The sequence below is a fragment of the Priapulus caudatus genome, unplaced genomic scaffold, assembly GCF_000485595.1.
Source record: "Priapulus caudatus unplaced genomic scaffold, Priapulus_caudatus-5.0.1 Scaffold382, whole genome shotgun sequence".
NCBI lineage: Eukaryota > Metazoa > Priapulida > Priapulimorpha > Priapulimorphida > Priapulidae > Priapulus > Priapulus caudatus.
This window is the reverse complement of record NW_014577443.1, coordinates 1-27769: the sequence shown is the minus strand read 5'-3', so window position 1 is coordinate 27769 and position 27769 is coordinate 1. Positions and strand designations below refer to the sequence as shown.

Sequence of the window (27769 nt, the reverse complement as noted above, 5' to 3'; positions counted from 1 at the left end):
ATCTAGGAAGGAGCGGCTGCTTCTTTCTACGATAATTCACTGCGGCGCTAACGCACTATATTGTTCCCGTCACCTTGCGCCATAAAGTTCAATCGGAGCCAACTCGAAGACTCGCAGTTCGTAGAAAAAGGACGCAAGAAAGAGGCATGTAGTACACCATATAACACGTACAGCTAGGCATCCGTGCGCGCGCGCGCGCGCGGTGTAGTGTGCTGGCGTGTGTATATCGTAAGTCGAGCCGACTTGTCGATATTAAACTCCAGCCTAACGATGGGCAGTCACCAGATACCAGTCGACAAAGGAGCGATTTAGTTTCCCGCATGGCGAGCAAAGTAGCACGTAGCTATATAGCACATAATTAGCCTAACAGCACAAAACGGCGTTTTTGGGGCCGCCATAATGTTTGTATCGCTGGGTGTTTTAGCGCTCTTGTGACTGGCTCGTATATGCAGACGTCAAGAATTTACTGGGATCCTTCGTTTACCGGATAGCAGATCAATGGGAGCTAGTGCGTTTTTGCTGGGGAGGGAGTGACGGAGAATGCTCGTCTTTATTCACGCCAGTTTTGCTGCCTAACATGACAGCATTTATTCGACAATTTCGAAGCGGCTGCAAGAAGCTATTCTTTTACAAGAGGGTTAAAAGGAGATGGAAACTTGAACATAAGGACCGTCTGATTTATACGAACATTGTCGATTATGCGATAGCCCGATGCAAAGATCTATCCCATTTCGAATTGGCGACTCTGTTGAAATATACCCGAGCTGCGGCGAGATTGAAAGAGCTCGCGTATTCACAGTAATAGTCTGCGGGGTTTACGGGATGCTGGCAACGCGACGCTTAATGGCATCGCCATTTTGAAACACGGTCCTGGGAGCAAGAGCGGTTGCTAGGCACCATGGGCGCGTCTGGAGCACCTCGCGGCCCGGTATTCGCCCGGCAGGTACTCTACCATGCCGGCCTGAGCAATATATATACAGCGAAGGAACTGTGACGTGTTTTCTACGCGTGTGAGACATGGCGTCGGATGGCAACGGGCTGCGTGATCACGCGTAATAACCAATCCGTGCTTCACTTCTCTTATATATTGTGTCTCAGCTCCGTCACCGGTGCCATTCATCAAATATGTACCCTGTCCATCCGCTTGTGTTTAGTTGCTTTTTGAAGAGAGCATAACCCTGCGTATAAAACCAACTCGGGGCGGTTACGGAGAGAATCTCTCACACGCGCACAAACACACAGCACGCCGCGCGACGCACGGCACGGCACACACGGTAAGGACGCAGCTGACGCCACCATGCATTCGACACTTACATCATGTGCAGGCATGCACTACACTCAATGCACATGATAAACACACGCACATGCACGTTCTCTGCAAATAAATAAACATAAGACACACGTTTCAACGCCGGACGCGAACGCTACGTCATTTCGCACATCACGCCACGCGCAAACACACATGCACAGCAGAGACACTAAACTCAACGCACGCACGCACACACGTATGGACGGACGTAATGCACAACCGTCATCCGCATCCAGCCTGCGGGTTAAGTAGAGATGGACCTCCTTAACGCATATCACCATACTCGATATTATTATCTGCTCTTCCGTATCCTCTCCCCTCTCTCTCTCTCTTCCTTCACTCTTCTCTCTCTCCTCTCGCTCTCTGTCTCTCTCGCTCGCTTCTACTCATCTCTCTCTTCTCTCTCCCTCTCTCCTCTCATCCTCCTTCCTCTTCCTTCTCTCATCTATCGCCTCTCTCTCTCCCTTCTTCTTCATCCTCTCTGCTCTCTTCTCTCTCTACGGAAACCTCTCTCTAACGGTTTTCCTTTTTCCTCCGTCCTCTACTCGAGGAAAATAAACCGTACTATCTTTAATACCAGGATACATATAACATAGATCGGGTAACAAATTATCCGACGTGCGGGCGAAAACTCCAGCATTGTGGTGCACTTTACCGAGTGAAGGACGAGAACCCCGGGACGAGGTCCGGCCGGATTGTTCGACACGAGCTACATACAGGATACTACGGTTACGTGGTTGCCGTAGCGCGCTTGGGAGACTTATGTTCCCTTTCTAACGAGAGATGCCTCGTCAACTTATTACGCGGGACGCATGCGCGGCTTTTGAAGTTTGATTCGACATATCATGCGTGACGTTGGTTCCAAGCGGACACGCGGATCCTATTCCTGAAATAAATATTACAAACAAATAAATAAATATGTGTTGATTTGGGGGTGTTGTGTCTGGTCCAAGGCACTCAGTACTGACTGCTTGTGTGTGAGCTGCATTGGTGTGTATATGTGTTGACGTCAATATAAACCCTTTTGTGGGTGTGTGTGTGTGTGTGGGCTGTTGTGTGTTGGGTGTGTGTTATGTGGTGGTGTGGTGTGTGTGTGTGTGTGTGTGTGTGGTGGTTGCTGTGTCCTGCTGTGTGCTGTATGTGATTCGTGCGCGATGTCGAGTCCGTATGGCGTTAATTTCGTTAGCTGAAACGTATCTACATAGTATCTAGCTTGCATTACATACGAAGTATTTACCAATATTATTTCAGTTTTTAGTACTGTCAGCATACAAGTACGTTTATTATTATTATATAACGCTATACTACATATAATAAGTCTACTATAGCTAAAAACGTATTACGGCTATATAGTGCAGTGATCTCATATCTTACGCATATCCTATGTCTATTCGACTATTCCAGCGGTGAGCCACTCGGTACTGTGACCCGTGCGCCTGTACACGCCCTCCCGCGGCTCCATACACTTGCTGCGCTGGTCGGTGGAGCGTGGGGGCACCAACACCGTCCAACTGGGCGACTGCCAACGCCTCTCTCATACGCGTGTGACGGCTGCTGATACCTCGTACTGTCGTTACGACGCGTCACCAGTAAAAAAGCGAGCAATACGAAACGCGGAAAAAAATGAGAAAAAATACAAAAAACGCGGAAAGATGACGGGGTCGTGAGGTGAGGATGCCGAGGGCAGGGAAGGCAGCGAGAGGAAGAGACGTCGAGGCAGGAGGGGATGGAGAGGGACGAGGAGGAGAGGAGAGTCGAGTTAAGGCACGGAAGGCAGGGGGACGTCGGAGCGAGGCGAGCAGAGGAGTGGACGGAGAGTAGAAAGACGCGGAAGGAGGATGGGCGTGAGTGCGAGGAGGAAGGAAGTCGAGACGGGAATAGTAAGGACGGAGAGTAGTGAGGACGGTAGGAGGAGGAGATAGAAGGATGAGACCGGGGCAGAGATTACCGGAGGCAGGAGAGTGCCGGAGGAGGAAGAGGAGGAGGAGGAGGAGACGTACGATGCAGAGGAGGGAGAAAATGTAGTAATGACAGAATGTTGCATAAAGAGTAAATTGAGCGTGTAAAAGAATATGTACTTGTCAGCGACGTCACGAGTGTCACGAGGCACGACGGCCGTCACTGAGTCACGCGAACAGTCGCTGGATCGAGTCACCGCGTTATATCGCTCTGCATCCTTTAGGTGTCTCCGCAGTACTGCGGGAAGCTGCGAAGAGGACGGGGAGGAGAGGAGAGGAGTGCGTGCACGACGGGGACTTGCGCCACGAAGAGACAGGAGATCTAGACACCAAGACACACGTATCTTCAGCTCCATTATAGGCGACAGACAACTGACCGAGTCATTATGGCGGTGGTGCCTGCTGCGGGTGTGCTATCCTGGTCGTGGTCACGTCTGTGCTTGGGGGTGTGCTGTGCTTGGTGTGTGTGCGTCTTGTGTGCTGGTTGCGCGCGCTGGCGCTGTCGCCTGTGCCTCGGGCGCGAGCCGCGTGTGCTTCCGTATTGGAGGCTTCTGTGCCTTGTTGCGCCGCGCTGGGTGTGCCCATCGGCGGGTTGATTCATTTTGTGGTTCTGTTGTGTGTGGGCTGTGCGTTGCGTGCGTGGGTGACTTGTGCCGTTTTTTATCGCGTCCATCACCCGTCGGTTAACCCTCACGCACATGTTTCAGACATCGGCTTGTCCACTCACGCGGAACAACATATCCGTTTACAGATGTGACGCCCGAGCGGCGTACTGGCCATTGAATCACTCTCCATCACCTCTCTCCACCTCAGTCCCACTTCGCTCACATCAAGCTGACTAAACCTGGCTTGCTTGCTCCCTGCAGTTCTACGAGCATAGTGAGTAAGATGCTTCTTCATGTGAACGCGGGCTTGCGCCTCAACCATGATCTGTTTCGTGCTTGGGGGGCGTGCATGGTGTGTGTGTGTGTGGTGTGATGTGTGTGGCCTGTTTGTTGTGTGTGGTTTTGTGGTGTGTTTGTGTGTGTGTGTTTGGGTTGCTGTGTTTGTGTGTGTGTGGTGGTGGGTGTGTGTGCGCAACGCTTGTGGTGTTAGTTACTGTGTTGTGTGTGTTGTATGTGGTGTTGTGTGTGTGCCACTGCGCGCAGTGCTCAGCATCTATATACGTCTTCTATGTGTCAATTAGTTATACTATTTCATAAGTGTATGTGTAATTTACGGATGCATATATTTAGTGCCTGTCACCGCTCTCTCTATGCCACGGAGGTATGCAAATAATTCTCGATTGCATATAGACGCCGAGTACATTATTACGTCTATCGCGGTAAACATGCCACATGACCAGGGTAAACATGCGACCTCTGCCAACCTGGTGATACCGTCAGCCTTAGCCATGTTCACTTTGTTCTATCTGGAGTTTAATACAATTGTAGACGTATCTTGACTAACTACCTCATATGTTTGAGCTCGAACAACACGCGCGGCGCGGCACACACACACACACACACCACACACACAACACTACACACAACAGCACATCAATACACCGACACACACCCACACACAGATCACACACCACAGACACGACACACTACAGCTACACACACACACATACACAACGTAATGAATATATAATATATATATTAGTACATAATAAACATATACCCTACGTATAACATATACATAATTATAATAAGGATAACATATGCATTACGGCACTTACCCGAACATTGATACATAGTACATGAAACATATACATACCTATACATACATATGCTATACAGTATACGGATTAGCAACACTACATATACATATACAGATACAAAGTACAATGTCAGAACATCTTTATAACAATTAGACACTACCACAATAGTATATACATATACGCAAATACAAGCGACTGATATACATATTGCTCACACACGAAAAGTTATACAACTATACATGTTTAATACTACACGCATATGACAAATACACCATATATCACACACAATAGATAATTACCATAACATATACAATATAATATACTAAATCATATACAGATACGAGTATACATATGCATACGCAACTAGTATACCAGTAACAGTTAATACAAGTTATAGGATATATGCGTAGCGTTATACACAACTGAGACACTTATACAGTAGTATTGATAATATTCAACTAAAACGAGAACTTCATACTATGATATCACAGTCTCATACATACTCACATACAGCATATACGATAACAATAGCAGTCCTTAACATACATATACATATACAATACATATACATTATACATATACATATACATATACATATAATTACATATGCACTAGCATATGACTAGCCTGATACATATACACTATTACATATAATGATACAATCATATTACACATATACATATACATATACATTAATATACATATACAACTACAGTATAATAATACAAATGCATAATACATCAATGATAATCCTAGTAGCGAACGTTTCAGTTCGGTCGAACATCCGGACTGTTGGCTCGTGATCTTATTATTGATCCTAAGCCTTTGCTGTGTTATCCTTGATTCGTCAGCAATGAATAATTGCATTAATTTCCAATCAATTCCTTCTGGCTTCGCGAAGAAAACGATCACCAAATATATCCAAAAGTGAAATTCTACGCAGCAAGATTTATTGTCTCTGTTCACAACAGCACACATTGAACAAGATGTTCAAAAATCCAGTGTCTGTCTAACACATTAAATCGAAATGTGCGCGCGTTGAAAACTCAAAGGCCTCCCAAGCTGTGCGCCCTACTTAATGACTACGCGAAGTGACGTCACATCAGGGTCCCAGGCACTGCAGCGAAAGTCGCGCCGCGCCATTCGCTGTAACATGTGCCGCACCGCACCAGGTCCGACTACGTCTTTTAAAAATATATATGGTAGTATTCGACAAGCGCGGTACTGCTGCAGCTATCGTGACTCACATGTGCGTTTTCGCGCCTATGCACCGAAGATCAGAGTTCAGTGTACCATTCGACGATGGAACCCACCTGTTGTGTATACGACAACGCAGATGACCCGTGCTTACGCGTAGTGTTTAACATCGTAACTAAGCTAACATCGGGTATACGTAAGCTAACATCCGGTAAACTAAGCTAACATCGCACACTAAGGCTACAATCGGTAACTTCTAGCGTCGCCTGCCTTGCCCTGCCTGTCTGCGTGCCTGCTGCTCCGCCTGCCCTGTCATGCCCGCCTTGTCTGCCCTGCCATGCATGTCCCCCGCTTCGCCGTGACCTGTCGCGTGCCTGCCTGCATCGCAGCATGCATTCCTGCCTGCATGGCCTGCCGGTCTGCCTGTCGAATGCGCTGCTGCATGTCATGGTGCTCCTGTCCTGCCGGCCTGCCGGATGCATGCATGCCTGCCTGCATGATGACCGCAGCCTGGCGCCTGCCTGCGTTGCCTGCCTGCGTGCGGCCGTGCCTGCCTCCTGCCTCGCTGGCCGCGCATGCCTGCTTGCGGCATGAGCAGCAGCCTGCCGCATGTCTGCGTGCGTGCCGTCGCTGCTGCCTGCCTGCATGCATGCGCATTGCCTGCCTGGCATGCATGCTCTGCGTGTTCGCCTGCCTGCTGCTGGGCCTCGCATGGCATGTGGCCTACAGCCGCTCCTTCGTGCTGCTGCTTGCCTCTGCCCCTGCTGCGGCTGCCTGCCTCGCGCGCATGCATTCTGCCTTGCCGCCTGCCCCGGCTGCACTCGCGGGCCTGCTCTGCACGCGTACTTTTGCTCTTCCTCGGTGCGACGGTCTTCTACCTCTCGGTCCCGCTTGCCTGCCGCCTTATCCTCGCGTTGCTGCTGCTTGCTACCTCATCGCCCTGCCATGTCCTCGCTTGCTGCACTGTACCCTGTTGCGCCGTACGCCCGTTGTCGTTCGGCGGACTGCGGGGGGGGGGGGGGGGTTGGCCATTTCGTGGGCGTCCTGGGGGCCGCGTGGACGGGGAGGGGGGAGTATTGGGGGGGCTTGCTCGTCTTAACCACTCGATTCACTATTGACGAACTAATCAACCGTGGGGGGGGGGTGACGGCGAGCGATGGTCGAGGGAGTGGGTGGAGTGGGGGGGGGAGCGAGAGGGGGGGGCGGCGGAGTGGGTGAGCGAGCGGCGGAGCGGAGTTGCTAGAAAAACGGGGGGTGTTGTGTGAGTAGGAAACTTCCTCGCGCGCGCGTAGAGGCGCGGGGGCGTGATTTCAGAATGACACACACGGCTTCGGCCGAGGCACCAAGCTGATCGACACCACCGCCTCGGAGACGGAGAGCGCGCGGGGCACTTGGATGGATGGTTTCGTCAGACAGACGATATACACGCTGCCTATCGCAACTACAATCGCCCCCGCATGGTCACGCTGTGAGTACAAGCTTAGCTTTCCCTAACATCCATCTCTCTCTCTCTCTCTCTCTCTCTCTCTGTTGTCGCTGTGTCTCGTCTCTCTCATCTCCTCCTCTCTCCTCTCTCTCTCGGCCACCGGCTCTTCTCTCTCTCTCTGTCGCGTGTCTCGCTCCTCTCTCTCTCTCTCTCTCTCTCTCTCTCTCGTCGCTTCTCGTGTTCTCTCCGCTCGCTTCTTTCTTCGCTGTCTTGTCTCTCTCTCTCTCTCTCTCTCTCCTCTCTTCTCTATGGTGTGGTCTATTCTCTCTGCTCGCGTCTCGTCTCTCCTCGCTCTCTCTCCTCTCTACGTCGCTGGTCTCGGTCCTCTCTCTCTCTCTCTCTCTTTCTCTATGTGTGTGTGTCTATTTCTCTCTGTGTCGCTGTCTCGGTCTCTCTCTCGCTCTCTCTCTCTCTCTCTCTCTTCGCTGCTCGGTCTCTCTCTTCTCTCCTCCTTCTCTCCTTTCCTCCTTCTCTATCGTGGTTGTCTATTTCTCTCTGTGTCGCCAGACGGCTGAGTCTCGGTCTCTCTCTCGCTCCTCTCTCTCTCTCTGTCGCTGTCTCGGTCTCTCTCTCTCTCTCTCTCTCTCTCTCTCTCTCTCGCTCTTCTTCTCTTTGTGTGCTATTTTTTCTCTCTCACCTTGTGTCCATGTCTCGCGCTCTCTTCCGCTCTCCTTCTCTCTCTCTCTCTCTTCTCTCGGTCTATTACTTCTGTCGCATGGTCCTCTTCTCTCCTCCATTCTTTGCTCTCTCTCTCTCTCTCTCTTTCTCTATGTGTGTGTGTCTATTTCTCTCTGTGTCGCTGTCTCGGTCTCTCTTCTCTCTCCTCTCTCTCTCTCTCTCTCGATAATATTAATCGCAGTCCTTTTCTCTCCCTCTCCCGCTCTATTTCTCGCTCTATCTTGCACCCTGTTTCTCTCCCTCTGTCTGTCTGTCTCTCTCTCTCTCTCTCTCTCTCTCTCTCTCTCTCTCGCTCGCCCGCTTTCTTTCTCGTACACTTTCTCTCGCCCAGTCTGTCTCTTTCTTTCGCTCTCCCGCTTTCTCTGTTAATTACTTACTTTCTTTACAAAAAAAAAGTAGCTAAAATCAGATTATTTACAATAGATTAACGTTTCCTTTCGATATTTCTCCTTACAGACATAATATTCGACCTGCTGGAAGGAGAAGATACAGTAATTCGTCCGATAGATGTTGCTTTCAACTACCTCCAAGACGAAAACGTTGAGATCCGACCCAGCGGTGGCTTCTATGAACGCGCATGCGCAGACTTCGAGGGTGGACTCATCATTCCCACGTTCCCACCATATACCACGCCCTCGGTAACTACCTTAATCCCTCACTAGAGGTCGCTAGCTGGTCCGAGAGTTGTTAGGTCCTTTTGTCCTTTGTTCCTGTTTAGTCCCTTTGGTCTGTGCGTTGACGTTGACGTGACACAGCAGTGACGTAACAGTCACATGATGTGACGGAACAATGACGTCGTTGCCGTGACGTAACCGTGAAGGAACAATGACGCTGCAGTGCCGTAACTGCGAAGGAACAGTGACGTTGCAGTGACGTGGCTGTGAAGGGAGAGTGACGTTGCAGTGACGTGGCTGTGAAGGGAGACTGACGTTGCAGTGACGTGGCTGTGAAGGGACAGTGACGTTGCTGCGTGTGTCCGTAACACGTGTTCATGCCACGAATGCTCATTTGTTTGGTTTCAGGGGGCGACATTCCCGGCAGGGTTCATTAGAGGACAACCGGTGACGGCTGAATACGCGATCGCTGAGCCGACTCGAGAGACTGCCAGTACTGCCGGAAGTACAAGTACGTGCCACGTGGCGCCACCATGCGGCCGGGCGTCTGTCGTGCATGATACGTAGTATTTATCACGTATTCAAGTTTCAATCAAAAAACGTTCTTTGTGATCTTTATTCCTATAACATCCTACCTCTCCTCTTTTTTATAGCCCCTTTCTTCACCTTTCTCCAGCAGTCGCTTCTCCCTTCCCGTCCACAGTTGTTGTCTTATAGAGCAGCCCCTCCCTTCTCCCTCACCGTCGCCCCTCCATTCTCTCTCATAGCCGCACCCTTCCTTCTTCCCTTTATCTCAAACGGCCACCCGCCCCCTTCCTCTATTCCCCGACACCTTACAACGCAAATGTAAACAACAGCAGCAACACTCACGATGTTCTCTCTCCTTCTCCTCTACGTAGCGGCCATCATCATCATCGTCATCGTCCTCGTCATCATCGTCGGCATCATCGCCATCTACGCGTACATGAGCAACAAGCAGAAGAAGAAGAAGAAGAGCTATGAGGATGCGGAGGCTGCGGCAGCAGAGCGCAAGGCCCTGCAGCCGATGGGAGCATCAGCGGAAGCAGAGGAGTTACCGATGAAGAAAGGTCAGTGATCCTCCTAACTACCGCACCACCACTCACTCACACTCCTACTACTGTCATCACTGACTAGACTAGTTTGATTACTTGTTAGAACTTAGATCGGGATCTAAGGCCAGTTGTCGGAAACGTAATTAGTCTAAACATTAGTCTTAACGGTAGCTTTCTATCGTAGACCGGACCTCTATATATACTGAGTATGAGAATCTCGTATACATACCAACAACTACTAACTAACAAGTACTACAAGATCTGTTTTTGATCTATCTATCTATCTATCTATCTATCTATCTATTGTTTCTAGATAACATAGCGCTAGCCTGTCGGTGGATGTTGTTAAAAACCGTTGTTGTAACGAGGGTTGTTAGAACCTTCGTGTTCTGGCAGCAGTAGCATGTGTAGCACGAAATCAACAACAACAAAACAACGAAAACAACAACAATAACAATAAACACGTGTAGCACGAAACAAACCGTTTGCCAGGAGGACAACTGATGCGTGATACAGTAGTAGTAGCAGCAGCAGCAACAAAAACAACAACAATAACGACAACGGCGATGATGGTGACGACGAACACTAGAAGCAGCAGCAGCAGCAGCAGCATCCACTACAATAACAACAGCAGCATCAACTACAGTAACTACAACATCATCAACAAGTAGAAGCGGCAACAACAACACAACGAACAGCAGCAACAGCAATAAAAAACTACAACAACCACATCCACAACGATAGCAACAACAACAACAACAACAACAACAACAACAACAACAACAACAACAGCAACAACAACAACAACAACAACAACAACAACAATGAGAACAGCTCTCACCTCGGTCTATTCAAGTATGCAACTAACCTTTCTCGTAATCTTCTTTCGCGCAAACTTTTGCCGCAATCAGACAATCACAACAACGTAATCACCCTTGGACCTTGATCAAAGCGGAATGTCACGCGGTGTCTCGTGCGCATGCGCTACAGTCGTGCCTTGTGCTCAAGCGAGTGAGTCAAATCAGCGTCGGCCATCTTAGATGCAAAACGAAGCGTTTGAAACAAATGAGAAGGCATACAAACCTGCAGGCGGTAATACGGCCATGGTTTTTGGCACGTGGTAAAATGTGGAAGTTCCGGTGGGGAATAATATGGGAATCTAGCCGAGCCTCGACTCTAGCTCAATCGTCCACTCCGCACTTTGCCACTTGCCAAAGCCAAGCGCCAATTAGCGATCTCGTGTGGCGCCCTCTGCTGGTCAGCTCACTGCGGGCCGACGCTCCCACTGACCGGCTGGCCACCAGAGGGCACGACTAAAATGTGACGTAACTGAACTATGGCTCTTCCTGTTATTTTGTAGAGGGATAGGATGGCAAAGTGGCAAGTGACAGAGTGCGGAGAGCAGGTGTAGGCCGACGGCTGGTGCGAAGAGAGAGGCGTAGAAAGTCCCGCGCGTGGCAGCAGCATCGATGCGTGACGTCAGACGTGTGCAGAGCGACGCGGGACGCAGACGAGATTGAGTGCGAAATATCAGTTTACTAGTCATCCTCGTCGATTCACTGCATTTCAAAACAATAAATAAATAATTCACAGCTTTTTTCACACGCCGACCAGTGTGAGACAGTGCCCGCGCATATATGTCGGCTGCAAAGCGACTATGAGTAATATAAAAACTCTACCTGCGTTGACGTCCGAGGCTTAGCGGATGACATTACAGACAGAGCTACGTAAACCCACCGTGCATTTTCAGACGAGAGAGAATGAGAGAGATTAAGAGAGAGAGGAAGAGAGAGGGAGAGAGATTGAGAGTGAGAAAAAGAGAAGGGGAGAGAGGGGGCCGAGAATATTACCCGACAATTATGGCTCTCTGTGGCTTCATTTAACACACACGCAGTGCTCATACTGACGCTGAGAGGGTCTATGTCCCCCAGGGTACTGCCGGAACGTACCCTGGTAACTATTTGATATGCCGGACCGTACCTCGCCTACTCCACTAACGAGTCTAGGGAGTCGCCTACGCCTACTCCCTAACCCTAACCCGAATCCGAACCTTAACCCGAACCCTAACCCTAACCATATCAAATAGTTACCAGGGTACGTTCCGGTATACCGGACCGTACCCAGGGTACGTTCCGGCAGTACCCCGGGGGACATAGACCCTATGAGCCATGCTGACAAGTAACTTATCGACGCTGTAAGCTAAGATATAGATGGAGATACTTTGTTCTTTGATTATATGAATGTCTTTATTGTATCGTGTGTATCAATCATTCCGATGTCCGTTTCTGTTTAAAATTACCTATCGCAAGCTTGTGCAAGCAGCAGGTTAGTCATGTGTCCTGTCGTATAATAGAATACCTGGCTGATGGGAAGGAACTAAGGTTTAGCGTTAAATAGCGTATATTCTCACAAGCGCGCGCGTCTCTGTATCACACCACGTAACTATATATATATATATATCATGTGTAAATTGTGAATTACTGTGTAAAAATAGCACATTCAGTGATTCGTGATGATTACGTTTTTAAACACAACATCCAACATATTTTCACCGTAGACCCCACGTGATGCTCACGGACCAATTGGACTCGCTATATGCACGTTAAATGTGCGGATACCTTGTATACCACTATTCTACACGCGAGGCCACACGGCTTGGGCGGAGTAGACCGACACGCCTATACTAAGAATACGCATCGGAATGCTGATAGCAAGGCGTGTTACACAGATCATGTGTCATCGTTCATGTCGTCGTTGAACAATAGAAGAGACCCGCATATTTTAATCGGCCATGTTGTGATAAACTTTTAGACCGTAGTGTCGTAGTACCGCGTAGATAGCACGCTAGTGAGCCAATGGGAATGTAGACAGTAATATTAAATCTTGTGTCGAGTATAAACTATCGTGTTTCTTTTCGTGTGTGTAACGGTGTATCACGCTAGCCCGTACAGTCAACCATGTTTGTGTTTCGAATGCAAGCAGTGCATGTTACAGTAGGGTGTAATACAAATGGAGGCTATGTAGCATGATATACATTCCCCGATGGCAACTCTCCCCCTTATACATTGTGCGTAGACCATAAAGATTAAATCTCCATGCGCAATGTAAAATGCGCCCCGGGAGTCATGCCCATACGCAATTATATAGGTTACCAGGGATATCTACCTATAGTAGGGGGGAATGTCTGCCATGCCACAGCGTCAGTATATTCAAGAGTAGGATATAGCTGCTATTCCTGTCTCCCGCGCGAAGCGAACGGAATCAGCTCTTACCTCAAATATAACAAAATATCGGCAGCAGGAGAGATGGATTACTGACTACCTTCTACCCTCATGAAGAGAGTGTACCACCACGGAGAGTGTATAAGAGAGCCTTGCTGCATACAGCGGCTGCTCCCAGTACGCACATGCATGCCTGATTAATTTATTCAGAATCGTGATTGTAAACGTGATAATGAACGTTCGTGTAGGAAAACGAAGAAAATGTAAACGCATTCATATATTTGAAATAAAAATGGCGGGCGTTTGTTTCGTGTGGATGAGATCTTGGCTTCCTGTTTCGCTCTCATACGAGCTATAGCGTCATTGTGTCGCTTTCTCTCGTAGATGTTTTGCTATGTATTGTAAACAACAGGAGTAATATATTCCGGTTACTTACACATACATTACACACACACACACACACACACACACACACACACACACACACACACACACCACAAACAACCAGCCCACAGTCCACACACATATATATATATATACTTACACAGTACCGTACTTACAGGCCCACACACCAACACTGCATGAGTTTACCCGAGACGATTACAGCATTCTGGCTGTGATAGTATACCATAAATTAGTGAACGATACGTAATTCAATCAAAACTGAGAAGCACTCTAACTTAAGTTAAGGTTTGGCACAGGACGCAGATGCTAATGTTTCTATGCTCTCTCCTATGAGGGCAGGCACGAGGCTGGCACACACACGTAGCTACCATCTTTACCTACTAATACGTATTACCTACGTTTACCTAACTAACGAGGGAAGCTGGCACAACACCGGCTTCGATTTCCTCGTTCCTCACGTTTCCAACTCACAGTTTTACATTGGGGTGCAAACGTGGCAAAGGGGTATCGTACGCCGGTTTTATAAAACGTAAAGAAATGATAAACGAAAAAATGGAACGAAGATACGAATTATACATCGTAGATGAATTATCCGCACGTACGAACCTAGTCTCAAAGCCTTTATAACTTTGATGTTCCATTGATTGTGATAACATTTTTTAATAATTATATTCTGTTCTGTTTTCATTCTACGTTGTAAAAGCCGATCAGAACAGCAATGTTACCTACGGACCATTCGGACGAAATTTTTAATAATTATATTCTACTCTAATATTCTTACCTATAATTCTTGATTATATACTATTATATTCAGTTTTCATTCTACGTTGCAGTAAGCCTATCAGAACAGCAACGTGAACTACGGTACATTCGAATAAAAATTTTAATAAATATATTCTATTCTAATATTCTTATCTGTAATCCTTAATTATATTCTATTATATTCTGTTTTCATTCTTCGTTGCTGTAGCGGATCAGAACAGCAACGTGAACTACGTACCGCTAGCTGATAATGGGGGATCGATGCAGACTCGACCCAGCCAGAACTCCATACCGGAGCCGACGAAGCTACACCACACACAGGAGATGGAGGAGCTTCGAACACCCAGCATGACCAAACTTCAAGCAAAAAGTGACGTATATAATGATGACATCCGTAGATATAGACATAGTACCTGTGTAGATATTAAAGTATCTATACGTATACTAGTAGTAGGTGGATAGAGTGAGAGGTAACTGACGGTAGCGGTCCTAGTATTGCAATGACCACGTCATAGGCAACCGTACATAATTATATACAACATACATAGATCGGGGATTCTAGGTAACTGGTCATAGCAAACCAAGCAACCAACCAACCTTGCCACACTCCATATTTTAATACTAATAAAATACGGAGAGTGGAAAGGTTGGTTGGTTGCTTGCTTGCTTGGTTTGTTGGTTGCTATTAATAATAGTTCGGTGTATTATATGGTCGTGTATTGTCAATGAAGGCTGCATTAACACCAATGAAGACCCATGAGTTGTTCCCCGAAATATGTTATTATCGGCCCAGAAGTGGAAACTCACGAGGGCACCGGAACTTACGTCCTAGGCGATGACCCTGGCAACAGCTACGTCAACGACAGTTCGTCTACGTCATCAACGACGTCATCGACGACATCGGATGACACGATGACGGAGAGAGACGAGACGCATCCCATGGTGCACCGCGAGGACGACCCGCCAGAGGACCTGGAGTGGGATCCGAGCGCAGACAGCACAGAACTGCTGAACGTGAGTCATGCGTGACGTCATACGTGACGTCACGTGTACGCAGACGAAACGCGTCGAGTGGATTTTCGCTAGCGTCTCAGCCCGTCGCAGAGGCGACGTCGGAAAGAGGTGCGGGCGGTAAAATCGTCGACCGGAAACTATGTCCAGCATAAAATATATACGTATATATTATGTGCATATCGCCGTCGGCCGTACGAAAAAGATGGCGCTCTGCAATTCGCAAATACGTAGGCGGTCGCCGAAGTTTACCACGTCTATAGGCGGATAGCCCGAAAATCGTTTGAATGCATAATTTCGCCTCATGCTATATAATTTCGGCGCGAACGGGCATGCGCAAATCCGATATTTCCGCTTGTGAAACTGAGAAATTATTCGAAATGGCTATATAGCCAAAACGCACAAACGGAGATTACTGGATGCCCTAGAGTTGCCGACGGAAGCAGTATTTCGCCGAATTTCTGCAATTCTCATAGAGAGCATGTCGCCAGCACTAGGTGCATGCGATCTAATTAAGTGCGGCTGCGCGCTAATGAAACCTTGCTCTCGTTACGTTTCAGTTTGTGTTAATTAGTTACGTCGGGACAGTGCCCGACGGTGTGTAGGCACGAGATCGTGTACGTGATGGTAATGTTCTAAATCCTGCGTTGTGTTATCGTTCTTAACCCGTTGTCTCGTTTCGTGTTTGCGTTTGCGCTTGAAGGAATGTCAGCTAGTTCCCCTGTGTCTGGTGAGGCGTAGTAACGAAGATAACACCAATGATTTCACAAATCCATGAGTGAGTTTTCCACGCACAATAATTTATTATCGCTCACGATACACTCGTGAGCAAGAGTCCAGAAATGTATTAGCATAACATATGCCTCTGTCCGTCCGTCCGTCCGTACGTCAGTCTCTGAGGTCGTCTGTCCATCAGTCTCTGAGGTCGTCCGTCCGTCAGTCTCTGAGGTCGTCCGTCCGTCAGTCTCTGAGGTCGTCCGTCCGTCAGTCTCTGAGGTCGTCCGTCCGTCCGTACGTCAATCTTTTCCAACAGAGTGGGAATATATGCGCGCACACCTAGGGAGAGTTCCCAAGGTGTGTCTATATATACGACCAGCAAGGTGACGTCATATGATTCTACCCGCGTGTGAGACCACACTGCGTACACGTGCACACGTTCTCCCCTAAGAACGAGTTAAACATCTAGCAATCACGTCTCATCACGTGTAGACGCACGTGTACTTGACACTATGTTATTCAACTGCGCACGTCCGGTCTTCTCCGAATTCTGCCTTCACAGGTCCGGATGTGCGTCTACGCAGTAGAATTAACATCCTGTGTGTTGTCTCCTTAGCTAATCACATGTATAATTTTACCATGAATATTTCAAATTAATTACTTTACTAATCTACAAATTGACTGCGCACTGTTACACCACTCCCCCCGCAAAATAACTTTCGTGACTTGATGTCACAAAGTGTAGTTCTAAAAAACTGCAAACATATAAAATGCAGTCTACTATGCCACATTTTTTTAAATAAACGTAAACCTCTCAATGACACACTTTTTATCACTGACACACTTACCCAACAGTAACCGATGGCTTGTAACATAGAATTATAGTGAATTGCATTGAAGACCCACAAAAACAACTATCTCACGCTCCGGGAGCAGGTCTACCAGGAACATCACGCAAAATCGCGCCGCACCCAAGAGGAAGAGGAAGGAACGCGGGTGCGCGACGATTTCACGCGATGGAAGCCCAGCCGCACAGGACGACGTAACCGACTGAGAATGTTAGACTCAATAAATATACTTAGGCATGTATCTGCGTATTGTGAACGCTTCGTGGCATAAGAATACAACTGACACAATGCGTTATTACGGCATTGATGGAAGGAAGGCAGCACATACTGAACTGCCCCGACAAGGCACGAACTTGAACGCAACATTGCATTTCAAGAAGAAAAGAAAAATGAGCAGAGACGCTTCTACAGAGGATAATGCACAAGCAATAAAGTTCTATCAGGGTGCGCCCTTCTTTTAGCCGCCTCCTACGACATGCAGAAGATGCAGTAGACCTATTCTCTTACCGGGTCTACACAGCTAATAGTTTCTTACAGAATTAACGCAATGAATCACAATGAATGCAAATGAAGGTGTGCCCATATGGTCGCGTGGACAAGATCACAGCTGCAAAATTCATATACCAGCCAAAAACGCGTAACAAGAAAAGAACCTTTGAACTTGCTCCTTTAATGCAATACATATAGGCATCTTTTCTTGTTGAAGACTAATTAGGATTAGGATTGTTAAGATTAAGAATTTAAGAAGTGAAGCAAGAATTTACGGCCGGATGCCCTTCCTGACGCCAACTCCGTTTAGTCGACTTCTACGTTAGTGTTATCACCTACTGATCACTGATATAAGGTGATATGTAGCGAGAGTTACTGATGACGATGAATCGCTGCCGCAACAGATGTTGCCAACACTGCCGTTGCTGATACTGATGTTGCCAACACTGCCGTTGCTGATACTGATGTTGCCAACATTGCCGTTGCTGATACTGATGTTGCTGCCGCTGGTACGGTCACTGCTGCCAATGCCGTAGTCACTGCTCAAATGTCGCTGCTGCTGTTGTTGACGACGCTGCCTCTGACGATGTTGCTGCCAATGATGTTGCTGTTGTCTCCGCTGCTGCTGTTGCTGTTGCTGCTAACGTTGCTACTGATGCCGCCGTCGACGCTGCTGACGATGGCAATATGCTGCGTATCATAGCAATATACTATAGGCTCTCCGACGTACTACGCGTTGGGGGTCAAATACCGTTGCGGCTGCTGTTGCTGACGATGCTGTTTCTGCCGACGCTGTTAACGATGATGCTACTGCTGGCACGACGCTTGATACACGATACACGTCGATACACTACAGTTCTATGATGCGGTGCTGACGTCACTACTGCTAATGTTAATGTTACTCACGTACGTTCTTCGTTACTCGCTCGCCACTACTGTTTCTTGACACACCGATACGCTGACTCCTTCCGCGCCAATCCTGGTCGAAACGGCTCCAATGAAACCTGGTCGAATTCAGGTTTAGTGTGGTTCGTGATCGTATTACTGTTGCACAAGCCTTGTACTGTTGTACAAGCCTTGCGTTGTGTTATTCCTTGATTCGTATTAATTGTATAATTGCATTAATTTCCAAACCAAATTCGTTCGTGTTGTGTTTCCGCTCGAAGGAAAAGCGATCACACAAATAATTTCAACACATTTCATTAATAAGTCCAAAAGTGAGCTTCAGAGGTGCGGTCATATATATATGACCAGCGAGGTGAAGTCACATTAGGGGTCCTCAAGGCCAAGGGCGTCGGAACTGCCGCGGCACTTTTTTCAGGCCATAAATTTTCCGTAACCAAAATCTTTCAATAATTTATACCGTCTTTTAGCCGGTACATATATCATGTATATACGTGTAATCTAGGCCCCTATAAGCGGAGACCAGGGTCAGATGAGGTCAGGTCAGGGGCGTGTACAGGGGGGGGGTCCAGGGGGTCCGGACCCCCCCCTGCTCGCGCAGAAAACGCATCTGAGGGGGTCTAATTTCAAAAATTTCTGGGGGAGGGCCTCCCCAGACCCCTCCTTCGCGTGCTCGCAAGTATGTCTTACGGTTAGACCCCCATCAAAATACTGTACACGCCCCTGCAGGTCACCTGTAGCTATAAAATGTTATGATCCAGAACTCTGGCACACATTCCTCTGCTCCCCGTCTACTCCTGATTCTATGCAGGCAGCATGCCGTTGCGTTATCTTGAGGGAGCATGCTTTGCCCGGGGTCAGCGCGTTTCATGACGAATATTAACAGTTTGTTCGTTTGTGAGCACCAGTACAATTGTACGCATGTCTTGAATGGGAATGTATTTCAGGAAGTTTTACCAAAGATTATTCCACTGTTAAAGTGAGAAAAATAAATTTGGAGTTTTTGGTCATTATTGAATATTTTAATTCTATGTTAAGCAACACATCTTTCAAATCATCATGTATTTTACTAAAATTACAGTAAAACACTTTTTTGTGCTAAATCACAATGCTCAGAATGCACCAGAGCCCACCATTTGCCTTGTAGATTTCAAAATTTTCACGGGGGAGGGCATGCCCCCAGACCCCCCTAGGGTGGCTTCGCCTCCCCTGGGCTCGCCCTATCACCAAAGCCGCGGCACTATTTTATTGCTTCCGACGCCTTTGCTCAAGGCCACTGCAGACCGAAAGGCGTCCCTTCGCCATTCGCCTGTGGCGCACTGCACCACGTCGCGTACGGACGTGTCTACATCCGGGTTGCGTCTACGCAGTTAAAACTGACACCCTGCTTCGCCACACAGGCGCGACCTTGGCTAATGTACGCGTACTCAACATGCCATAAGAATATGTACAATGTGAGATTGCTATTAATTTCACCGCACACAATTTGATTAAACGATAAACTTTTAATCAAAACTATCCGCGCACTGATCAACTAATAGAACTCCTGTGGTGAGATATTGCGCATTCGCATTGCCGACTCAGCGGACGTTACCCTGGTGCGTAGCGATCGGTTGTCGTGTTATCTTGTTGCAGAGAGCCGGCCTGCCGGGGAGAACAGTGCGCTATGGTAACCCAGGGGAGGAATTTGACGAAAATCAGTTCGATGATTTTACGGACGAGCCGATGGTGACGGGTGACGACGATGACGATGAGGGCGTCTACGTCCTTCCTCCACCCAGCAAGCCTCTGACACCAATAGAGGAGGTGAGTGTATAGCAAGGCCGCAGACTGAGAACATTACTGCGACCATATGGAGAAGGCGCTAATTTTTCAACTTGACTGAGACGGTGCATAGAAATAATATACTAGGTCGACTATGCGTACTAGAAGTAAGTAGTAGTAGTGCTGAAGGGGTCGTTGTCGTATCAGGCACTATACATATATGTACCCGAGGTACATATATGTATACACAAAGTGTACCAGACTTGTACTACAGAAGTCTACCCTAACCCTAACACTAACCTTAACTCTAACCCTAACCCTAAACATACCTCATATAAAAATATAAACATAATACTAAACAACCTAAAACTACCTCGGGTACATATATGTAGTACCTGATACGACAACGACCCTTCGTGCAGTAGTAGTAGGCCTACGTAGTAGTGTCTATATATATTTCTATAGTTGTGTGAGTAATTCAAGATGGATTATAATATGCGTTATATACGCCATAGCAAGAAGGGATAACGTGCTCCCTTATTATGTGTTGCAATTGTTTTAGGATTACTTACATTTGTTAGACTTTTGTTTATTCATTTATTGGTATTTATGCATTCATGTCTATGGTATGACGCAGCACCATTTCCTCAGCCATAGGTCTACACCTGCAATCCTGGAGACCGTTGTCAGAAACAAAAACAATAGTCTTAGCATGAACTTTATCTTGTAGACACGACCTCTATACGTTGCGTATATAGGAAACTCGTAATTTTTTTCATGTTTCGGCCAACGTCCCACGTGAAAGTGTTAATGTTAATAATTATGTCAAGAAGACCAATTTTCTTTCATGCAACATTCCCGATTCTTTTATCACTTAAATTCGCCATTGAGTGTTCCTAATCCTTATCACAACCTTTATCCTTACGACGAACCAAGTATACAGCCGCATTACGTTCCCAGTTGCTTTAGTTTCCAGAGAACATGAGGGCGCCACTGGCGGACCTCACAGACGAATTCGACGCGCCGATAGCTGGCAGTAACCGCAACAGCATGATTGACCCCGAGGTCGTGCAGAGGTCACTAGACGACCTTGACTCTCCCCGGTCTTCGATCACGGGTGCGCTCTTCACCGTTTAATATTAGATTTCATGTTTCGCACAAGTGCTTAATTATTCTGTTAAAAATTTTACGTAATTATACGCCGTAATTACTTGTTTTTTAAACTACACATCGTTTTAATCTATTTTAATTATATACGTAATGACGTTATAAAGACTATAATAAACATTTTATAGTACATATACACCAAAGTTTTTTTTCGAATAATAGGTCTATTTAATATTACGTGAAGCGGTTAGCAATTTCAAATGACGTTTCATAGATTAACAGGTGCTATAGAGCAAAACAATAAACACAACAACAGACAGTAACTATAGAAAGTATTTACATAATATAGCCTCCGCACAACAGCAAGCTATATACCGAGAACATTAATACGGAACACGTTACAGATACCGAGCAGTTAAATTTGGCGCGGTATATCACACGATGATTGGCTCTCGCGCACTACTTCTGGTTGCCATGGTGATTATCCTTGTCAGCTGCTCATTGACGTTTCAGAGTACGTGAGCTGCACGGAGCTAAACGAAGCGTCCGTATGATGATGTCACGCAGGATGACGTCACCCAGCGGCGGCGGATCATGTGACAGTCTAGTCGTGAGCCGCCGTTCTTCTCTAGCTCGCATAACTTCATCACATATCATCGATATTACCTCTCTTTACTTCTCTGTCGTGATAATGGGGAGGCACGGGGAAGAGATGTGCAGGATACATCGCATCTTTTCTTCTTGGCGAATGCTGGGGAATGAGGGAAGGCTTTCGTGTGTCAGACTTACGCACGTACCTACGGGGTTGAGTGGCGCTGAACAGTTTCTTGATAGATGCGTTTAGTAGATTTCAAGTTTTAGATTAACGTTAGCATCGGTGATGCACAAGATTTTTGAATAATTAGATAGTTTATATTTTGTTTTGTTACTTTCTTGCTCCTCTGCCCCGATGTGTTGAAGCAAAGTAATGTAATTAGTAATGGGAATTTACCTGCGTATTATAAGTTGGTAATGTGTTTTCGTATTGTAAAGTTGTCAAGATATTTGTTGATAATTTCGCGTTACAAATTGCGCGATAAGTAGACCTAAACGATATGTGACCGTGTGAACAATTCACTTATTTAAGTTTCTAACTTTAGTAATTAGATGTTATATATATGTATATATATATATGTATATATATATATATATATATATATATATATATGGTTGATATAAAGATGCTCATTTTAATGTACTTCAGTCATATCTGTCAGTAATTTGTATCCTATTATGATTCTACTACTCACTAAAAAGCAATATTTGTCCGTAGCTACGTCTTTCAATTATGTCGTCGTTAAGAAATATGCGACTAATATTAATAGTTTGTGATATAAAGGAGATACAGGTACATATATGATAGAGGTTTTAATTTGGGATATTCAGATATTTTATAGCTTTTTGTTGGATGATCACTAACGGTTGAATACGGGAGTAACGTATATGTATATTAATACCTAGAGTCCCGTTATAGAGTTGTCTGGTCTCTAATCTCTTATAGACGAAGTGATCTACCGATTCTCCTAGATATTACCCCAAAATCCAAGTCGGTTGTGAAATGAAACTTTTAAACTATCTGATCTCTTGATCATGATAATAAACTTCGCAACTTCAATCATTCTTCATGTTCTAATTATTTACGTGGATGAACGGCAGGCCCCATTTTATTACATTATTCAACTTGTATATAGGCCTACAATAACAATAGTAACAAATAGTAATATATACAACACGTACGCGCACACACACATGCGGACATGTGCGCACACACGCGAGCATGTATAGGTGCACACACAGTCACACATACATACATACACACCAACGCACGCACGCACACCACCACACACACACACACACACACACACATCACACGCACGCACCACACGACAACTATACACACATCAGCACACACACACACACACACACAACAACACAAACACATACATACACATACATACATTACTACAACATACAAACATTACATACAATACATACATACATATGACATACATACACTACGATGATACCATGACATATACATGTATCTGTGTACGCCCATAAAATTATGTTAAAGGCCCAATTAGCTTTATTATTTACGCGGTTTTAACTTAATTTTGTTAGTTTGATTTTGATCTCCCATTGATTGGAAAGTCACTCTGCAGTTTTCAAACATATTGCTGCCAGACGACAGCGCTCTACTGCGCGCGTCATTCTGCGCATTACTGCAGAGCAATACCTATAGATAAACATAAGTATTTCACAGAGGAATGATTGTCACAGAGACGGCGACTTATTATATAACCCCCTCTCCCCCCTCCCCGCGCTTCGAACTGTTATTGGTTTGCTGTATGTGTATTGTTAGAATTTCGGTCAACGAACGCTTTATCGGGAAAATCAAGCTGCCACAGAAGTCGCAAGCCAACGCAGACGTGAACATGAACAACATCAAGCCACATACACACGCACGCACAGACACACACGCACGCGCACGACAGCGCGCGCGCGCACGCACGGCACGACACACAACACACACACACACACACACACACACACACACACAACACATTTATTTGCACCATTCTGATGCCATCAAACGTCGTTGTATACCTTGTTAGAGTATAAGGTGCCTAAACTGAAACTTGTGGTTATGAAACCGCAAATCTGTGCATCACGTCGTGATCTACATAATCGTGCATCCACTCGTGTCTACACTAAATCTGTGCATCACTCGTGATCTACATTAATCCGATGCAATCACTCGTTGATCTACACTAAGTCTGTGATCACCTCGTGATCTACATAATCTCGTGGCATCAGCCTTCGTGATCTACACTAATCTGTGCATCACCTCCGCTGATCTACGCTACATCTGCTGCATCACTCCTTCGTGGGTGGATACTAGCCAATAATCTGTGCATCACCTCGTGATCTGCACTCAATCTGCGCATCACCTCGTGTTGATCTACAATAATTCGTTGCGATCACCTCGGTATTCTTTACAGTAATCTGTGCATCAACCTCAGGCTGATCTACACTAATCTGTGCATCACCTCGTGATCTACACTAATCCGTGCATCACCTCGTGATCTACACTAATCTGTGCATCACCTCGTGATCTACACTAATCTGTGCATCACGGTCGTGATCTACAATAATCTGTGCATCACCTTCGGTGATCTACACTAAATCTGCTGCTCACCTCAGTGATCTGCACTAATCCGTGCCAGCACCTCGTGATCTACAACTATCGTGCAATCACCTCTGAATCTACACTTATCTGTGCGATCACCTCGTGCATCTGCACTATCTGGTGTCATCACCTGCGTGATCTACACGTAATCGTGCATCACCTCGTGATCTACACTAATCCGTGCATCACCTCGTGATCTACACTAATCTGTGCATCACCTCGTGATCTACACTAATCTGTGCATCACCTCGTGATCTACACTAATCTGTGCCAATCACTCGTGATCATACACTAAATTCTGTGCATCACCTTCCGCTGATCTACCACTAAATCTGCATGCATTCACCTCGTGATATACAATTAATCTGTGCATTCACGTCGTGATCTTTACACTAATACTGCTGCATCACCTCTCGTGATCTACACTAATCCGGTGCATCACCTCGTGATCTACACTAATCTGTGCATCACCTCGTGATCTACACTAATCTGTGCATCACCTCGTGATATACAATAATCTGTGCATCACGTCGTGATACCTTGTTAGGTATAAGGTGCCTAAACTGACCTTGTGTGTTTAACAGACAAATCTGTGCATCATTTTCGTGATTAATGCAAGTCTGCGCTTCACTTCGTGATAATAACATGAGAGCAATAGTGCTTTCTGTATAGCTGTCCAGAGCGATTTTATATTATAAAAGCGATTTACTTGATAAATTAAACCAAAATAATATACCATGAACATAGATATAGCTAAGAAATCTTTATTAGAACAAATGAATCTGTTTAGCAGCGCCTTCTCCGTTTCGCATTTCCTGCAAATAAAAATTAAAAGTACGAGGTACATCTCGGGTGGGGGCGGGGCTCTCGGCCTCGGACTGAGGGTAGGGGGGGGGCGGGGGGTGGCCTCCGGCACCTTGAAAAAACGCTGACCCTGTCGCAAACCGCTTTGCGCCCTAAAATACACCCTATCCCAATTATACTGCGGCTAAAAGTATTACCATATTGCAAGTATCTGCCCGCACATTTCGGTTTATGTCCATGTCCTGTCCAATATAGGCCGATTTGGTCCAATATCCGGCCTGGTGCATAACTGGCCCCAATATTGTTTTTCTAATATTGGGCCGTATATTGGACCAATATCTGCCTAATATTGTTCAATATTGGGCCTGGGTGGATATTGGCCTCGTCTATAAGTTGCACCCCCTGTATTTTTTTTTATTGAAGTTTGTGCCTACAAAAAGCTGCGTTTATACACGAGTAAATATCGTTATATACTTGTAATATTGAAGCTGCTATAATATAGATATAATATCATTATTTTTTTTTTTTTCTTTCTTAGCATCTATACACTCTAGTAAATATGATATGCCACTGAACCAAAGAGAAGCCACGCTAATTAAAAACGGCCTTCATAGATTTGCCAAGTAAATTCGCCGACAACGCTAAAAATTGCTTCTTGTTGCCTGACAGGACAACCAGATCTAAAAAATACAGCGCCTAGTCGCGTGCATGCCACGTTTTATGTTTTAAGCATTTCGTATAGCGATGGACCGTTCTTGTTGTGTATGCTGAAACAGTTTCGAGCCTCAGACGGTTGTTAAAGTGGCTGAAATATGTACGATATTGCTCGGTTATGGCGAGGATTCTGTCAGATAGCACGTGGTGTCGTATTTGTCTAGACAGGCTTCGAGTGTTGTCCCTCACTCTCTGTTTTCTAGACAGCCCCCGACCATGCCTGATTTTGTCTACGTGCTAAGATTACGCCCAAGCGTGTGCGATAACAGATGTCAGCTGTGCCTGTATTCCACCTCCCTTTCTGCTGTCTTACAGTTCTTATTGTTCTGTTACGAATCTACCTCGTGTGGTTATCTGCGTCTAAAAACGGTTGGTAATTGACCGAAGGGGTTCACGCGACACACACACAATGGCAGATCACGCATGGGAAAACATAACAAAAAGAGGTCGCCAACGATAATATTAGTTAATGCTGCAGTAAAGGGGGGAATGTTACAGTAAGTAGTGTTATTAAGTCATTGAAGAGTATTGAGGTATATTCTTGTTGTATATTCCTCTTTTGCTACAAAATTGAAAAATAACTTGTATTTGTGGCTGACAGCTATGTTCAGGTAAGGCCATTGTCACTCGGGGACATTAGCCCCTGTGATTGAGCAGCCTTCATTGTTTAGCGGGAACAAAAATTATGCAACGTCGTTGAACGGAATTATCTGTCACGAAACTATTACCCAAACTTCCACGACAGATGGCGCTCTCGCTTGGCTCAATTTCTACGTATATCACTGCAGTGTGGAAGGGGGCGCTGCATGCAGTTTGCAATATACCCAGCTAACACACTACGTATATACTACGTATATACGTGCCAGTACGTAATGACGACGTAGTGATAATACGTGGCGGGCACGTCGCCGGCGACCAGTCCGAGTGACGTAGCTGTCCTACTACGTAGTCTGCCCACGTTGTCTGCGCGTATTTTCTAGTTTGATTGATCAATGCATTCGCCCTCTTCGCTACAATTTTTTGTATGCTTCTATATTATTTATATGGACATGGCGCACTTGATCTTGCCGACTTACTTGAATGAATTTATCGTGATTATATTTACTTTAAAAATAGCACAGATCGAATGACACGTGTAAAGGCCACATATAGAATAAAAGTTCATAGATCTCTTAGGCCTACCCAGCCGGCCAAGTCGACACGTGCCGTATCCACACTGCGTTGAAAGCGATTGGAAAAACACGCCGTTTATATCATCGGAGTTAAAGCACGCATTTTCAAGGTGCCGCTTCTTCAAGTAACGCGACGATATACACAAAGCATGCCATGTGTAGGCAGATTGCGCTTTTAGAGAAATCGTGCATCGTGCTTATAGGTTATTATCTACAGCGGAGAGTGGCGCTAGCGGGGGCATCTCCCAGCAATAGCAGCAATTTGTGAGGTACCTCGCCTGAGCGGATTGGTTCCAAGAAGTGAAACAATAGATGAAAACGGCGCGAAGGAAAGATACGCCGGCAGAGTTATGAGCGGGGGGACAAGTGGGGGTCCTTCCCTCACCTCCCGTCCCCCTACTCCCACCTCACCTCCCCCTTATCAGTACCCTACCGTATTGTAAGCTGCATCATAATTCGCTAAAATAATACATTGCTACACTGCAAACTACTTACATTTCTGTCATAGCAGCGATAACCATAGACGGTAACAATTCTACCCCGGGCTATGTAGCAGCGGCAGTAATCTTCTTAACGAACCGCAGGCGGAATAACTCATCCTGG

General features: G+C 46.2%; 1 protein-coding gene across 1 annotated transcript in view; it reads left to right on the top strand.

Annotated features, from left to right (window-relative positions):
- Positions 1-22901, top strand: part of LOC106809757 — a 43076-nt gene extending 20175 nt beyond the window's left edge. Inside the window, exons 13-20 of the mRNA XM_014812958.1 lie at positions 8790-8971; positions 9356-9458; positions 9847-10035; positions 14617-14778; positions 15241-15422; positions 20012-20182; positions 21110-21257; positions 21761-22901. Of these exons, the coding sequence (XP_014668444.1) occupies positions 8790-8971; positions 9356-9458; positions 9847-10035; positions 14617-14778; positions 15241-15422; positions 20012-20182; positions 21110-21257; positions 21761-21801 (1178 nt within the window). The 3' untranslated portion in view covers positions 21802-22901. The remainder of the gene's footprint in view (positions 1-8789; positions 8972-9355; positions 9459-9846; positions 10036-14616; positions 14779-15240; positions 15423-20011; positions 20183-21109; positions 21258-21760) is intronic.
- The last annotated feature ends 4868 nt before the right edge of the window (positions 22902-27769 follow it).